The sequence below is a fragment of the Cebus imitator genome, unplaced genomic scaffold (genome assembly GCF_001604975.1).
Source record: "Cebus imitator isolate Cc_AM_T3 unplaced genomic scaffold, Cebus_imitator-1.0 Scaffold284, whole genome shotgun sequence".
In the NCBI taxonomy this organism is placed as follows: domain Eukaryota; kingdom Metazoa; phylum Chordata; class Mammalia; order Primates; family Cebidae; genus Cebus; species Cebus imitator.
In genome coordinates this window covers 2871623-2889906 of record NW_016107599.1, presented here as the reverse complement: position 1 = coordinate 2889906, position 18284 = coordinate 2871623, and the positions used below count along the sequence as shown (strand labels likewise).

Genomic DNA, 18284 nt, shown 5'->3' with positions numbered 1-18284 from the left:
ATAGCAGTTATAGTTTAACCAATTTAAATTTATAATAAGATCAGGCTAACATGCATTTCATAATGTTTATAATTATTCTTTTATTGCAGAGGAATTAAGCATAATTTAAATATTTAATGCAAATAACTAAATTAACAAAATGTTTACACAGCAAACAATTTTTTAAAGTTTTTAATCCCAGTATTGTCCTAGGATTTATAAAGGGCATCAATGTCTGCAATTTTTAAAATAGCAAAAACCTCAATCCACTTAAACAAACGTTTAATATCTTCTGATACATATTTTCAATATAGAATCGATGGACTTATTATACAAAATTAGATAACCATATAATATGAACATTAAAGTCTCACGTAGAATTCCACTTCCCAGAGGTAAATAGTCTCCATTTGCCTTGAATTTCCTTTCTTTCACTTGTATGTGTGTGTGTGTGTGTGTGTGTGTGTGTGTGTGTGTGTGTGTGTGTGTTTATATATATATATATATACGCAATTTTTATATAGTTGGAAATTTACATTTTTATGTCATTAAAAATTATTTGTAAGCATTTTTATTGGCCGGATAAGATTTTGTGACATAAGTTCTTTCCAAATAACATGAATGTGCAAGGTTTTTCTTAACTATTTCTTCTTCTTTCCATGAACATTCTCATTCTTAAATCCTCTGTCTTATATTGTGATTCATATATTGATTAATATTTCCTTTAAATTTAAAAACCACCAATCTGGGAAAATCAATTCAATTAAGACCATGCATCTTGTGGATCAGATTGTTTATTGCCTAGCACAAATTTCATCTTCCTTTCATAGAATCTGAAAGTTTGTAATTAATTGCCAGTGATGGTTTTTGGTGAAGCATACAATGAAAGAACAACACATAAAGGAAACTTTATATTCATATTCAACAAATTTCAGATAAATGATGACAACATTTCTTGTATCATGTACTGATACTGACAACTAGGAAAACTGCTTGAAGTGTTTTGTAATAACTTTTATGTATGAAAATGTGAATCCCCATAAGTATCACCTAAAAAGGTAAAATGGGGAAAAAATGAGTACTGATAACTGTCTTTGCTGAACATATAACCCCTTCCCCACCATATTTATTTTGCAAGAATTCAATTTAGAGTCATTTTAGAAATAAATTTCAGCTACATATCTATAAAAATTAAAATGGAAATCCTCTAGTACGTGTCCATATTCAACAGCAGAAGTGGTTTAAAAGAATTTTTCAAATAAATGGGAAAAAAGAAAAGGAAAAAAAAAGAATTTTTCAAGAGCAACATGTTCTCTTTAAAGTGTCAGGGTTTTTTTTTTTTTTTTCATCAAGTCAATTCTATCATTGCATTGTGATCTTAAATATTTTTAAAAGCCCAGCATTTTATCTTGGCTGTTTTTAAAAGAAATGCAGCTTTCCTACTTCTTGCTGTACTGATTCTATCTCCATCTCCACTTTTTCTGAGTGATTTATCATATTGATAATGAGACTTTCCGATGTTTTTGATAATCAAGCAAGATACTCTTTGGGTTTCAAATTAGCAAAACACATTCTTATTCCTTGATGGGCCAGGAAATTGAGACAACAGTTGTTTTAAGATGCCTCCATTTGAGAAGGTTGGTTTGCTAATTACATATGAGATAAATTTCTGCTATGATTTTAAGACTATAGTTAATAAACAGCAAGGTATCAAAGTGTAGTGATTCCTGACTCCTTTGGAATTGTAATGTGCTGTCTTTCTCATATAATTTATAAGATCCCTGTCTTAGGTTGGGTTCCCTCAGAGGTAGACCTTGAGCTCATGATTTGTGTGCAAGTGATTTATTAAAGAGGAGCCATAAACTACTAGTAGGGAAAGCAACACAGGGAAGGAGAAGAATCTAAGCAAGGGTGAGATGTCAGGCAAAGTTTGACAGAGGTCACTATCAGCATTACCTTACAGGGACAGATAATGTTTACTGTTTTGTCTCCATCGTCCTTTTTAAAAATAATTCAGAATGAATGCTTGAGTCATTGTCCCTTTGCATATATGAAGACATTTAATGTTTTTGGAGAATCTGTAATAAGTCATTGATTCTCTTGGGTTGAAAAGGATTGGTTAAGTTCTTCCTTGTATTTCGGTGGTTTTAATTATTTTCCCTAAAATTGTTACTTTCAGTATTATTTCTCCTTTTTTGTTCATTTTTTTTTATTTGGGTTTTTTGTTTTGGTTTTGTTTGTTTATTTGTTGTTTTGTCAATTGCCTGTTGACATGGTTTTGTGAGGCTTTCCAGCATACTCCTATGAGCCAAGCTTTTTAATACCAGGAAGTGTCTTCTGCAGATATGAAGATTTCACAATGCTCTCTTTCCTTGAGACTATTGCTAAACATGAAATTGGCAGAATTCACAAGACTTCTTTATCTAAACAAGTGTTCTTTTACTCCAACTCCTTGTTACTTTCTCTTAAGCAGATTTTTATCTAGGCAAAACTTTTTCCCAGTTCTCAGAGAGTCTTGATTCTTTTAATAGCCTTTGATTTGAAAATCAATCAAAAGTTATATAAAATGTATTAAGATAGAGTCATGTTGTTGAAGAATGGCTCTGTTGGGGAATGTTTATCATGAGAGACTTCATGATAAGATCCAATTTGGGCAGATGCCACATGTTGAAAGAATCAGGGCAGGCAGAAGAGACCTTATATGTTCACTGAGGCTTAACTGTGAGTATGCTCAGCATGGCTTTGCACAGCTAGGAAAGAAACAACAGTCATTAATAAATACAGGGTCTTTTCTAAGCAAAAATATTTTAATATATTAAGAGTCAGTGAGAGGATCCTTATGTATGGGAAGAGTGCAGATTTTGGAATATAAAAACCTGGGTCTGAATCCTGACATCCTTATTTAATAGCTCTGTGACCCACAAGTTACCTCTCGGAGATTCTACTTTCTTATCTACAAAATGGGAATCATAATGTATTTCCATGTGTTCTTGTCAAAGCAATGGTATGACGTGTATTAGTCCATTTTCATGCTACTCATAAAGACATACCTGAGACTGGACAATTTACAAAAGAAAGAGGCTTAATGGACTCACAGTTACATGGCTGGGGAGGCCTCACAGTCAAGGTGAAAGGTGAAAGTCACATCTCACATCGTGGCAGACAGGAGAAGAGAACTTGTGCAGGGAACCTCCCCTTTATAAAACCATCAGATATCATGAGATTTATTCACTATCATGAGACTAGCACGTGAAAGACCCACCCAAATGATTCAATTATCTCCCACCAGGTTCCTGCCACAACACATGGAAATTATGAGAACTACAATTCAACATGAAATTTGGGTGGGAACACAGCCCAATCATATCATTCCACCCTTGGCCCCTACCAAATATCATGTCCTCACATTTCAAAACCAATCATACCTTCCCAACAGTTCCCCAAAGTCCTAATTCATTTTGGCATTAACTCAAAAGTCCACAGTCCAAAGTCTCATCTGAGACAAGGCAGGTCCCTTCCACCTATGAGCCGGTAAAATCAAAAGCAAGTTAGTTACTTTCTAGATACAATGGTTACAGGCATTGGGTAAATACAGCCATTCCCAATGGGAGACATTGGCCAAAATGAAGGGGCTACAGGCCCCATGCAAGTCTGAAATCCAGTGGGGCAGTCAAATCTTAAAGCTCCAGAATGATCTCCTTTGACTCCATGTCTCACATCCAGGTCACACTGATGCAAGAGGTGGATTCCCATGGTCTTGGGCAGCTCCACCCTCATGGTTTTGCAGGATACAGCCTCCCTCCTGCCTTCACAGACTGGTGTTGAGTGTCCGTGGCTTTTCCAGGCACATGACACAAGCCATCAGAGAATCTACCATTCTGGGGTCTGGAGAACAGTGGCCTTCTTCTCACAGCTTCACTAGGTAGTGCCGCAGTAGGGACTCTGTGTGGGGGCTTTGACCCCATATTTCTCTTCCACACTACTCTGATAGAGGTTCTCCATGAGGGCCCTGCCCCTGCAGCAAACTTTTGCCTAGGCATCCAGGCATTTCCATACATCCTGTGAAATCTATGTGGAGGTTCCCAAACCCCAATTCTTGACTTCTGTGCACTTACAGGCTCAATACCATGGGGAAGCTGCCAAGGCTTGGGGCTTGCATCCTTTGAAGCCATTGTCTGCGCTCTATGTTGACCCCTTTCAACCACAACTGGAGCAGCTGAGATGCAGGGCACCAAGTCCCTAGGCTGCACACAGCCTAGAGACCCTGGGCCTGGCCCATGAAACCATTTTTTCCTCTGGGCCTGTGATGGGAGGGCTGCCCCAAAGGTCTCTTACATGCCTTGGAGACATTTTCTCTATTGCCTTGGTGATTAACATTTGGCTCCTTGTTACTTACGCAAATTTCTGCAGCCTGTGTGAATTTATCCTAAGGAAATGGGATTTTCTTTTCTATAGCATTGTCAGGCTGCAAATTTTCTAAACTTTTATGCTCTGTTTCCCTTCTAAAATTGAATGCTTTGAACAGCACCCAAGTCACCTCTTGAATAACTTTCTGCTTAGAAATTTCTTCCCCCAGATACTGTAAATCACCTCTCTCAAGTTCAAAATTCCACAAATCTCTAGGGCAGGGGCAAAATGCTGCCAGTCCCTTTGCTAAAACATAATAACATTCACCTTTGCTCCAGTTCACAACAAGTTCCTCATCTCCATCTGACACCACCTCAGCTTGGATTTCATTATTCATATCATTATCAGCATTTCGGTCAAAGCAATTCAACAGATCTCTAGGGAGTTCCAAAGTTTGTCACATTTTCTTGTCTTCTTCTGAGCCCTCTGAACTGTCCTAACCTCTGCCTGTTCCCCAGTTCCAAATTTGCTTCCACATTTTTGGGTATCTTTTCAGCAGTGTCCCACTCTACTAGTACCAATTTACTTTATTAGTCTGTTTTCATGCTGCTGATAAAGACATACCTGAGACTGCACAATTTACAAAAGAAAGAGGCTTAACAGACTCACAGTTCCACATGGCTAGGGAGGCCTCACAATCATGGTGGAAGGTGAAAGACACGTGTCACATGGTGGCAGACAAGAGAACTTGCACAGGGAAATTCCCCTTTATAAAAGCATCAAATCTCATGAGATCTCACTGTCATCAGAATAGGATGGGAAAGATCCACCCAAATGATTCAATTACCTCCCAAGCACGGATCTCTCCCACATCACATGGGAATTATGGGAGCTGAAATTCAAGATGAGATTTGGGTGGGGACACAGCGAAGCCATATTAACACGTAAAGTAAAGTGCCTGTTATTAAGTGGCTAAGTGTTGTGAAATTTAGGTTTTAATAATAGGTACTGCATGTGGAAGCTACAGACAAAATCAAAGTGTAAACTTTTTATAATCAGAGTACAGAGAGAAGGTCTGGTTAGCCCAAGATTTTCCTGAGGCAAATATGAAATAACATAGTGTTGATGTCATTGTCCCTGAATCTTACAAAATATGGGAGTGCAAGGAGCAGTGCAGGCATTAGAATCAAGCTGCTATAACATTATTCTGTCCGCATATATTATTTTAGTGATTTTTTTCTCATTGTTGAAAATAGATTTTGTCAGTCACTGTGGCCTTGCTCTCTTAATGGAATATGCAACACTAGCTCTAAAGAAGTGTTTAGCTTGCAGACATTATGTCAGACACTGAAGCAAAATCTGACAGCAACATTTCTTCAAGTGGAAGAAAGAATACAAGTTAATATTTCCTGAGTTCTTATTGTATTTATTGGGAAATAGGTTTAGCTGCAGGTGACAGAGACCAATTATAATCATGACTTAAGATGGCAACATATTCCTGTCTAATGTAAAAGTCTGGGTTGATTTGTGGGTTTGCGGTATTGTTACGGGGGCCCCATTAAAGTGGGTCTGAACTCCCTATCTTTTGTTGCTCCACCATGTTGAAAGTTTAGCTCTTGATCCAGAATGATTCATTCTTATGTTCTCATCCCAGATTCTGGGAGGGGGGAAGGGGTCAAGAGAAAGGGATCCTCCCTATTTCATTAAAGGCATGACCTAGAGTTATATCATTTCTGATGGCATTCCATTGGCCAGCGTTTAGTATCATGACAAAACCTAACTGCAAGAAATACTGAGAAATCTAGTTTTTATTCTGAATGGCCATGAGTCTAGCTAGATGTTCCACTAATAAAGAAGAAAAGGAGAACAGATATTGGGAGACACATAATTGTCTATTCCATAATTATTATGTGTCAAGCTGTGCTAAACACTTACAAGCATTGTCTTACTTAATGCTCACAACAACACTGTGAGGCTGTTTTTACAGAGGAAATATTTTGAGACACAAAGCGGTTAAGTCTCCTTAAGTCTTGAGACACAGAGATGTTACATAATTGTCTTAAGTTCTCAGAGGAAATAAATGGCCAGGACTTGAACCCAGGCACTCTGACTTTAGAACCCTATGCTCTGGGCCTCTGTGTAATCCTTGCTTGCTCATTGTATCTCTTGGGCCTTGTTTAAAAGCAGTAAGGAATTAAAGATACTTTATAAATTGTTTATTCATGGCTTCCTCTTCAAGGCAGCTAATTGCTTCCATCCTAAAATTCCTATTTTGTTTGGTGTAAAAAGGTGTTCAGTACAATTTGGTCTAGACAAGATAACACAAGAAAATAATGCCACACAAATGTGAGAAGAATTTTAATGAAAGCAATTCCTGATTTGAAAGAAATGTGTCTATGTGATGATAAAGCAAGAAGTCTTTTTAATACATGTTACATTTTTTATGATGAAACAGAAAAAAAAACATCCAATATATCACTAGAATATAGAAATGAAAAAATTCTATCATTCAACAACGATCAAGATTGTTAATCTTTTCAGTCTTTACAAATTTCAACTACATACAGGTTACCAATTTATATGTTAACATAAATGCATCCATACAGCACCAAAGAAAATTAAAGAATGTGAAGCTGCTGTAGATTCGGTGGTCAGAGAAAATCTCCCTAGGCAAGCAGCAGTAAAACTAAAATTTTAAAAAGTAAGTGGGAGCCAGCCAGATTAAGAATTAACTTGTGTGTTTATCAGTCAAGATAAGTTAAGTGATGCTGCAGTAGCAACTCCAAACTCAATGGCTTAAAACAATGAAGATTTCTCACTCATGCCACATGTTCCTAACAGGATGTCTGGGGACTCTACTTCATGGCATCCTCAGACCAGGATCCAGACTTGCAGAGGAGACACTATTTGGAATATTGCCATTCTCTATGCAAAAAAAAAAAAAAAAAAAAAAAAGGTGTGTGGTGAACTCTGCCCTTGATTTTAAAGCTTTTACCTGGGATTACTTACCACATTTCAATGGCCAGTGTGAGTCACATGATGACATCTAATGCCAAAAGGGCAGGAATGTGCAATTTCAACTTGCTTTCAGAAGTAAGGAGAATGGAAAATGTTTAGTGAGTAGACTAATGACTACTGTGTTGGGTGATGGAGTATGGAGGGAAGGCATTCTCAGCTGAGAAAAAAGCATGTTCAAAGCCCCTGAAATGGGAAAGAACTTGGCATATTTATGAAACTTTAAGTAGAATTATGTTGCTGAATCCTATCTCCTATCCAGAGGAAGAGGGAGTAGATTAGGCAGATCTTTAAGGACTATGGGAAAAGGGTATAGATTTCATTCAAAATATAACATAAAACTACTGGTTGGTTTTAAGCAGGGGACCCACATGAATTCAGAAATATTTTAAAAGAGTATTGACTAATGACATTTATTATTCTGTGGAGAGGAGATTGGAAGGGAACTGAAAGGAGGGACACCAAATAGGCACCTTTTCAAAATTCTAAGTGCGATTGCATGGTGATCCCCAGTTTAATGCAGTCTTATTGAGGCAAGTATTCTATTTTACACATTTTTTAATCATTCATTGTTATTCATTTCAATCTCCTTCCCATATGCCTCCAAATTCACACAGCACTTCAAGCCACTGCAATGGCCCACAGGGAAGGAATAAAGGTTTTCGTTTCCTCTTCTTTTACTTCTGTTTCTCTTTTCTCTTATCCTGCTAAGGACATGTGCCTGCTTATGTTGAAGGAAAGGAAAGAGAAAAGCTATGCATCATTGCTTGAAATATTTGGTGATAGGACAAAGAGGTCTCCTTTCTGTTGTCATTACCATTTCTCCATATGAAACTGATAACGTAAGGCTGCTGATGTCTTCTCACTCTGTTTAATCCACATGAATGTTCAAAAAGGTGATCTTCTGCCTCCAGGATGTTTGTAGGGTAGGAGATGCACAATCCCAGGCAGGGTTCCTTCTGCTCTGGCTCCAAGGGGAAGTGAGGCTGAGAGGAGAATTGATGGATAATGAGAAAGTGATGTACTCATTAGAACCGAATAATGGTTTCAAAGGTGTTGAAATTCATGATTTTAGATATAACATAATTTCTAGAGATGACAAGTTCCAGGGTTTCTTCATGAGAGTGAATGGTGCACATGAACACGGAGGTCAAAGAAGATCGAGCAGGTCAAAGAACCGAAAGCCCAGAGAGTTGGATGTGTTATGCCCAGGATTGTTGTGCTCTGCAAGAAATGAGGCCAAATCGAGGGTATATCCATTTCCTGTGGCTGCTATAACAAATTACCACAAACTTGGTGGGGATGTAAAAGTGTTTAGTATGGCTGCCTGTTGCAACACATGAGTCATCGTGCATCATTTGTCTCCTTAACTAACATAAAGGGTAATCATAATTCTTAGTAGATGTTCTGTTTAGACTCATTTTTTTCTCAATACCAGAATGCCTAGCACAGTGTAGGCACACTATAAGTGCTTGTTGGATGAATAAATGAAACATTAAGCCAAATATTTTAAAAATTTTCCCTACAGTTTGAAAATTCTCCTTTTACGACTCTCTCATCAGGCTGGGAAATAAATGACCTGGTTTCTGATTCCATCTGTATTGCTGCTTATCATTTTTAATATGAGTCTTATAATACTTCACAAGTTAGTTTGAAAGAACAAAAGAAATAATAAGTAGCTTTAAATATTCAACTGCTTTATAACCTAGCATGGAATTAGATCCTGAGCAGTATACACAATAAACTAAGGCCTTTGTTCTTGCCTTTGGGAAGATGCTAGTCTAGATAGGCATGACAAAGTTTAGTACCACAAATGTAAAAGATGATGGTATAAAATGTGTGGGATGATTTTCAATTTTTTTTCCTGCAACATAGACATTCTCTGTTGAAGAAGAGATTGGCTCAGTAGCACAAAGGAATGACATGTTTGTGAAGCATGTAAGTGAGAAAGAACCTGTCTTCTGGAGCAGAGTTTTCTGAATTTGGCAATAAGCTTTTAAAAATCCCATTACCTAGGCCACATCCAAAGCTAATTATGTTAGAATCTATGGGAGTGAGATTTGGGAATCAGTATTTTTAAAATCTTTCCAAAGTGATTCTAATATATAACCAAATTTGAGACTGAATTTGCTAAAGCTATGCTTCTCAAACTCTAATCACTTGAAAATTTTGTTAGAACGTAGATTCTGATCCAATAGGGTCTAAGGCAGTGCCTGAGATTCTGCATTCCTAAAAAGTTCCCAGTTGATGTTGATGCTGCTGGAACAAGGACCACACTTGGAATAGCAGTTTTCTAAAGTATGGATAAGTAAATTACATGTCATGTAGTAAAAGAAAGGACATGAAACTAATATTTATTTAGAACCTATGTGCCAGGCAGCATGCTGATAACTTTGCATTTGTCATCTCGTTTAATCTTTACAACAATTATGGAGGAATATTATTACTGTCATTTTAGAAATGAAGAGACTAGGGTTGAACAGGTAAGTCATTGAAGTTGGACAGTTTATTCATGATGGATCCTGGATTTAAACATAGGCATGTCTAACAGCAAAGCCCATAGGCTAATAGAAATTGTTGGAAACTTTCAAATGCTAAGCAGAAGTTTTTTTTTATCTGAAATGGTAGGCAGTCTATAGCCATACCACCCTTAATATGCCTGATCTTAACTGAAATGGTAGGCAGTGTCTTTGTTACTTTCCTTAAGTGATCCCATGAAGATTGTGCCTACAATGATGCTGAGTTTGATTTCACACTCTTGCTTCAAGTCGTGTAAACAGGCAGGTAAAGAACCAGGCACTATGTATGCCTGTAACCTGGGGCCATACTCTCTAGTGTTGTAGTATCAAAGATATCCTAGAGAAGTTACAGTAGAATGTGAATAAATACTAATAGCAAAATAATAGTGCTAGTAGAGAATGTCAAAATTCAAAAGTAAAACATAAACTTTTTTCAGTTACTGGTATCAAAGGATTTTTGATTCTGGAGGGAGAAACTCTATTTCCTGGAAATATTTGGCTCTAATTCCTTGATTCAAATATTCTTCCAAATGAAAATATCTCATGAATAAAGAGATGGGAATTGAAAGTAGGGACACCAAATAGGCACCTTTTCAAACTTCTAAGTGAGACTGCATGGTGGTCCCCAATGTAAAGCAGTCTTATTTGAGGTAAATATTCTATCTATTTTAGACATTGTTTTAGATATTGTAGATATCTCTGCTCCTTTTTTTAAGTGATTTTTTTTTCCTCTCCTTTCAGGAAGCTGAAAAATGAACTTTTAGAAGCAAAACGTAGAAGTGGGAAAACTCAACAAGAGACAAGCAGAGTTTGTGTTCACTGTCAGAAAAACCTGGGCCTAATCTTTGACCGAGGGGACCCTTGCCAGGCTTGCTCACTGAGGGTGTGCAGAGAGTGTCGAGTTGCAGGCCCAGATGGCAGCTGGAAGTGCACTGTCTGTGCCAAAATCGCGTGAGTTTCTTGCCTTTTCATAGAAAGTGGAGGTTTGATGACTGAAGGGATTGGAGTGGGGAAAGCAAGAGAGAAAAAGAGTGTTTTAAGTTTAAGGATAGAGAGTGCAGGTGAAATTACAGCCCAAACACAGGCTTAACAATGCCTTGTCAGGGCTCATGTGTGCATGTGTGTGTGTGTGTGTGTGTGTGTGTGTGTGTGTGAGAGAGAGAGAGAGAGAGAGAGAGAGAGAGAGAGGCAGATACAGAAAGAATTTTTTAAAAAAAAACTGCAAAGTATTGCAAAATTGGAAGCCTCCCTGAACCATATCTCTTTCATTTTTATTATTATTAATATTATTATTTTAGAGAAAGGGTCTCATTGTGTCGCCCAGGCTGGAGTGCAGTGGCTGTTATCATGGCTCACTGAAGCCTCAACTTCCTGGGCTCAAGTGATCCTCTCACCTCAGCCTCCCAAATAGCTGAGACTACAGGTGTGCACCACTACTCCCAACTAATTTTTTTTAAGAGGCAGGGTCTTGCTGTGTTATCCAGGCTGGTCCTCTACCCTTGGCCTCCCAAAGTGCTGGGATTACAGGCATGAGCCACTGCACATGGCCACTCTTTCTGTATTTAAAAACTGCCCCTGAGCATCCTTGTCTCAGGGACCCTCTTGACTTCACATGGCTCCTCAGAAGACACAGACAATTCCGCGAGACATTCTTAGACATTTGAGGTGACTGACAATATGATTCTCACATGTTCAGCCTGCTCTGCACATCAACTGACAAGTAAAGCAGGAATGGTTCCTGAATTTCCTCCAAACCTACTTTTCCTTGAGAAAGAACGAAGGGAGAGAACCTTCCCATTTGCCGTTTAGCCTATGGGAGTGCAGTGAGCACAAATTTCACGTTGCCAAGTTGGGTGAAAGCCAAGAGTCATTGTTTTCTCAGTTAAATTAAACCAGTTAGTCTGATTCAGTATTTACTACTCCCATCCTTTTGAGAAATTTCCCCTAAATCTAGTGGTATGTTTTCTCCCTCCAAGTGTCTGTTTCCTCTGCTCTGGGAGGCACCTCATAATCTCATCTCAAGGCAGCTGAGAGTTGATCTACCTTTCCTGTGAATGAAGTAAGGGATAGTGGCACACTCCAATTTGTTGGGTTTTGTTTTTTCACCTCATTAACTCATCCTGTTATGGTAGTTTAGAGGCTATCTTGGGAGGAAAAGTGAATGCTGAGGTAGTAGATGTTACCTTTCATTTTCGACTTCTCTGAATTAGGACTACTGTTCTGTTGAAGACGCCTATATTCAGTGCTTACATTTTTAGCCAATGTTATGTTCCCCGCACTGTTTCCCAAAAGTGATCCTGAATAGTGCTATTCAAACTATGTTTTAATACTGGATTTAGATAAGTAGGGTTTTTTTTTCTTTTCTTTAATTTTTAATTTTTGTGGGTACATAGCAAGTATATGTATTTATGAGGTACATGAGATGTTTTGATATAGGCTTGCAATATGTAAAAATTACATCAGGTTAAATGGGGTATCTATCACCTCAAGCATTCATCCTTTGTATTACAAACTAACTATACTTTTAGTTAATTTTATAAGTAAAATTAAATTGTTATAGACTATAGTCACCCTGTTATGCTATCAAATACTAGATCTTATTCATTCTAACTATTTTTATGCCTATTAGCCATCTCCACTTCCCTCGACCCCCACTACCCTTCCCAGCCTCTGGTAACCATCCTTCCACTCTCTATGTCCATGCGTTAAATCGTTTTAATTTTTAGCTCCTACAAATAAGTGTAAACATGTAAAGTTTGTCTTTCTGTGCCTAGCTTATTTCACTTAACATAATGATCTCTATTTTCATCCATGTTGTTGCAAATTACTGGATCTCATTCCTTTTTATAGCTGAATAGTGCTCCATTGTGTATATGTACCACATTTTCTTAATCCATTCATTTGTTGACGGACACTTAGGTTGCTTCCAAATCTTGGCTATTGTAAATAGTGCTGCGGTAAAAATAGCAGTGCAGATATCTCTTCACTATACTGATTTCCTTTATTTTGGGTATATACCTAGGAGTGGGATTGTTAGATCTATGGTAGCTCTATTTTTAGTTTTTTAAGGAACCTCCAAACTGTTCTCCTAGTTGTAATGATTTACATTTTCACCAACAGTGTATGAAGTTCCTTTTCCTCTACATTCTTACCAGCATTTGTTATTGCCTGTCTTTTGGATAAAAGCCATTCTAACTGGAATTAGATAATAGCTCATTGTAGTTTTGTCATGCATTTATCTGATGATCAGTGAGTGTTGTTGAACACCTTTTCCTATGCATGTTTGTTATTTGTATGTCTTCTTTTGAGAAAAGTCTGTTCAGATATTTTGCCCATTTAATGAGATTAGATTTTTCCTAATCAGATTATTAGATTTTTTTGTAGAGTTGCTCGAGCTCCTTATATATTCTCCTTATTAATCCCTTGTCAGATGGGTAGTTTGCAAATGATTTTTTCCCATTCTTCAAGTTGTCTCTTCACTTTGTTGACTGTACCCTTTGCTGTGCAGAAGCTTTTTAACCTGATATGATCCTATTTGTTCATGTTTACTTTGGTTACCTGTGCTTGTGGGGTACTTCTCAAGAAGTATTTGACCAAACCAATGTCCTAGAGATTTTCGGCAATGTTTTCTTGTAGTAGTTTCATAGCGTGAAGTCTTAGATTTAAGTATTTAATCCATTCTGATTTGATTTTTATATATAGTGAGAGAGATGGGTCTAGTTTCATTCTTCTGCATATGGATATCCAGTTTTTCCAGCACCATTTATTGAAAAAAGTGTCCTGTCCCCAATGTATGATTCTGACACCTTTGTCAAAAATGAGCTCACTGTAAATGTATGGATATGTTTCTTGGTTCTCTACTCGGTTCCATTGGTCTATGAATCTGTTTTCATACCAGTACCATGCTGATTTGCATATGTTCTGTGGCATAAAAACGTGGACATTATAGCTCTGTAGTATAATTTGTAGTCAGGTAACGTGATTCCTCTAGTTTTCTTTTTGCTCAGGACAACTTTGGCTATTCTGGGTCTTTTGTGGTTCTATGTAAATTTTAAGATTGTTTTTTCTAGTTCTGTGAAAAATGTAATTGGTATTTTAATAGAGATTGCTTTGAATCTGTAGATTGTTTTAGATAAACAGTGTTAAAGAAATGAACTATTTAAGTTCTTTTAATATTTACTTTAGATACGTTATTTTGATTTACTTAAGGAATTATTATCAATTCTTTATCTCACATAAATAAATTTTTCTTAGTCTTTTTGTCATCAGCAAACTTCCTTTTCCAGATCTGGGAGGATGAACACTGATGAAATCATCAATATATGGATTTCAACATCATCTTCTACTGATTTGAAGGAGCTCTTTATACATTCCATATACAAGTTATGTTGGTTACCTATATTGCAGATATCCTCTCTCACCTTCTGACTTGGCTTTCTACTCTCTTAATGGTATCATTTTATGAACAAAAATATCTACTTTTTAGTAGTTGCATTTATTAATTTTTTCTTGGATTATTAGAGGGATTTTTTCTGAATCCTATTGAAGAAAACTTTCCCTAACACCAAAATTGTGAAAATACTCTCCTATGTGATGTTTTGTAATTGTTATTGCCTTAACTTTTAACCTTTAAACTTATAATCCACCTGAAACTGATTTTTTGTGCAAACTGTGAGTTAAAAACTGATTTTTATATTTTAATATGGGAATTATGCAGTGACTGAATTGAGTATCCTAATAAATCTATTCAATGATGTTCTTAATTATGCTGTCCAAGTCTTCCATATATTTAGTGTTTTTTAATCTGCATATCCACTCAGATATTGAGAAAGGTAATCTAAACTCTCTCAATAATGATCGTGGATTTTCTATTTATCCTTTTATTTCTGATTATATTTGCTTTATATATTTAGATTTACTACATAGTTACCCTTTCCATCACTCTTTCTTCTTTGCTATATCTCCATACTTCCATCGGAATAATTTTTCTTCTTCCTAAAGTGTACCCTTTAGTATTTCCTTTAGTGTGGCTTTGCTGGTGGTGAATACTCTCAATTTCTTTCTTAGTATGGCTTTATTTCACTCTTAGTTTTCAAATATGTTTTCACTGCTTATTGAATCCTAGGATGAACATTATTAACTTTCAGTAATTTGAAGATTCTATTGGCTTTGGATTTCCAACGTTTCTATTAGAAAATCAGATATCAGTATATTATCTTTCCTTTGAAAGTAATATTTTTTAACCATTTTTAATATTTTCCCCTTTTCTGTCATGTTTTCAATAATTACTATAACAATCCTAGGTCTGATTTTCTTTGTATTTATCTATCTTGATGTTCCTAGAACATCTTGAATCTGGACATTAATATATTTTGTTGTATTAAAAAATTTTTCAAGGAATATCCCTTTAGTTATTTCTTTTCCCCCATTATCTCTCTCCTTTACTCCAGGTAGTCAGGATATGCATCTTAGTAATATTCAACATCTTTTAGATATCTTTATGCTCCTTTCTGTACTTGTTTTCCATTTATATTTCTAAACTCAGTTTGTATATTTTTGTCTGACCTATATTTCAGTTTATGAATCCTGTCTTTGTGTCTAATTTGCTACTAAACACATCCATTTAGTTCGTAACTTCAGTTACTGTGTTTTTCAGTTTTAGAATTTCCATTTTGCTTCTGTTGTAATTTCTTGGAATAATTATTTTTAGTTATGTTAAAATGTATGAATTATAGCTGTTATTTGAGTCCCATATGGGACTATTTCTATTGTTTATTGTTTCTCGTGGTTTTGGTTGTGTCTTTCTTCCCACAAACCTAGTGGTTTTTTATTGATGGCCAAAATACATGAAAAAATGGTAAGATTTAATGAAACTCTGTATAATATGCCTCTATTGAGAATGTTCATTTTTCTTCTGGAAGGGAACTAGGATAAGACTCCTGCATATTTAATATTACCTTAAGTCAAGGATTGAACTAATTTCAAAATTGTGCCTTGGTCCTTTTGAGGGCTGATCTGTTTCTTGATCACATAAACTCATAAGAAATACTCCTTCAGGGACTCATAACTTGCCTGTTAGGTAAGAGAGGCAATTGGTTTTATATTTTATGGATAGTGTAAACAAGAATGCTAAGAGTTAGATGTGTGTTAGTAGAGTTGGGATGAGTTTAAAAGTTTTGGGGTTTTTTTGTTGTTGTTGTTTATTTGTTTGTTTTTTCACACAGTTCTTTTCCCACCAGACTCTGCCAAGATGAGATTTTCCATTTTAGAGCACTGATGGAATTTTAACAAATGACTGATTTGCTAGTCCTCAACTATGGAGTCTGAGGATTTATCAGGGAATTTCTAAATAACCATTTCTCTAATTTATATAATCCTATTTAATGTGATCCTTAATATTTATTTTTTCCATTTATATTGAATATTTGTTCACCCTCTTCTTTACACCTGAGGCCCTCACTCACTTAGACAATAGTAGCTAGGGACTGTGGCTCAAAAATTCTTCCATTAATCACAAGTTATCTCAAGCTTCTATATATGGAGAAGAACTTTAACTTCTAAATATCACTTGTGATTACTGAAGTACTTTCAATACAAGATCTAAGGAGATTGTGTATTCACACATTTTGCCATCAACTAATCTGCTAGTTAGTACATACGGTAATCAGAGGCCTAAGTCACTCATACCTCTCCAGTACATCTTATCAGATTAACTTTAGGTTGTTTTAATGAGAAATTAACTTTTAATATAAAGCCAGTGGAATTTGGAGATTGTTTTAAAAGCTAGCCTGCCCAAATTAATGCAACTCTTTCCTGTGCTTTTCCCTTAATACTTACATGCTCTATATTTTACTTATTTATTTTATTTATTATTTTTCTTCCTCCACTAGAATGTAAGGTTTATAACCATGAGGGCAGGAGTTTTTATCTGTACTGTTCATTGATGTAGTTCTAGTGCCTAAAATAATGCCTATAGTAAGTACTCAATGAATATTTGTTAAACGAATAGATGAATGGATAATAGAACAAATGAACAATTGAATGGATGAACAAATGGTAGGCCTCTACTTAAAGTGTATCAGGCTTAAGCAAGTGGAACAAATGTAGAACAACTGTGATTTTCTTCTGTCAGGAGCATGGGATTAAAAAGAAATGAGCCATGCCAAATGCATTTGCCTTCTGAGCAAAGCAAATTCCTGTCATAGAAATATATAAGTTGTTGTCAGAGGGTATAAGAATAACTAATAACAAATCAGAACTTCTGTGTCTTCCATAGAACATGTTAATTCATCTATTGGACTAATTTTATTGGTGAAACAATAATTTAATAGACCCAAACATCCACCTGTATAATTAATCCATTCATTAACCCATCCATCTATCTTTCCCATACATTTATTGATAACATATAAGTGTACTTGGGACTGAGGATACAAAGTTGAATAAAAAATGGACTATCCTCAATGGTTACACAGTATAAGGAGGAAGATGAGCTTATTAAATTACTATTTCATTCATAAATTTCTGTCTTGATGCATTAAAATGTCTTAAGGAAGAAAGCTCTTTCAATGTGTGATTCTAACCCTTCTATGACAACACTCGTCTTATATTTATATCCTGTGACAGCTAGAAATTTACATGATGAGTGTTTAATTTGACATATCCAAATTCCTTCTCACTTTTAAAGCTGAAAATCAGAGTACATTATTTCTCCAGTATTCCAAGTATGAGGCTGTCTGATTTTAAAGACTTAAATTATCTCTCAGTATTGGAAGTATCTTGTTTGCTATTCATGGACTGGCTTTCAAAAAGGAAGCATAAATGATACTATATTGGTGGCAAGCACTCTTTGTTTGTTGTGAGAGAATATTGCAGCCCCACTGGGCTATCTCTATGTTTAATAGACCATAAAATTGAAATTCCCACCCTGACCTCTAAGAGATGAGATGAGTCAGAAGGTGATTCACTTTCTAATCAGTTGGAAGTAAATGACCTTTATTGTCATTTACTTTGGATTGGGTAAAAGTAAAGAGCTTTTATTGTTTTAGCACTGAAACGATGACAGCACGGGCTGACAGAGGGAGGTTACTTGTTAAAATGGGCTGAGCAGCCCCTGACATTTTCTCAAATCCCTTCTGATTCTAACAAGTTGGCTACTGTAAGCCTAGTTTTTAAACTAACTCTATAAAAACATAATAAAAGGGACCTTGACACAGACAGTTAATTCATTTTTCTATCTTAATAAGACCTACATAATTCCACATTGTTATGTTAGGTGAGGCAATTGCTGTCAATACAAAGATAGTCATAATGATCATTTTTTAAATTAGTACCCAATTGAATTCAGAAAGGCCCAAAAGATAAAAGCAACATGAGTCAGAACAAAACATGAAATATTTTTTCTTCTTTTTTTTTTTTTTTTTT

General features: G+C 36.0%; 1 protein-coding gene across 3 annotated transcripts in view; it reads left to right on the top strand.

The window, feature by feature from the left end:
* SYTL5 (synaptotagmin like 5) overlaps nucleotides 1-18284 on the top strand; it is a 95727-nt gene that overhangs the window by 11202 nt on the left and 66241 nt on the right. For all 3 annotated transcript variants that reach the window (XM_017501721.2, XM_017501722.2, XM_017501720.2), the window contains exon 2: nucleotides 10602-10811. In XM_017501721.2, coding sequence (XP_017357210.1) covers nucleotides 10602-10811 — 210 coding nt within the window. The remainder of the gene's footprint in view (nucleotides 1-10601; nucleotides 10812-18284) is intronic.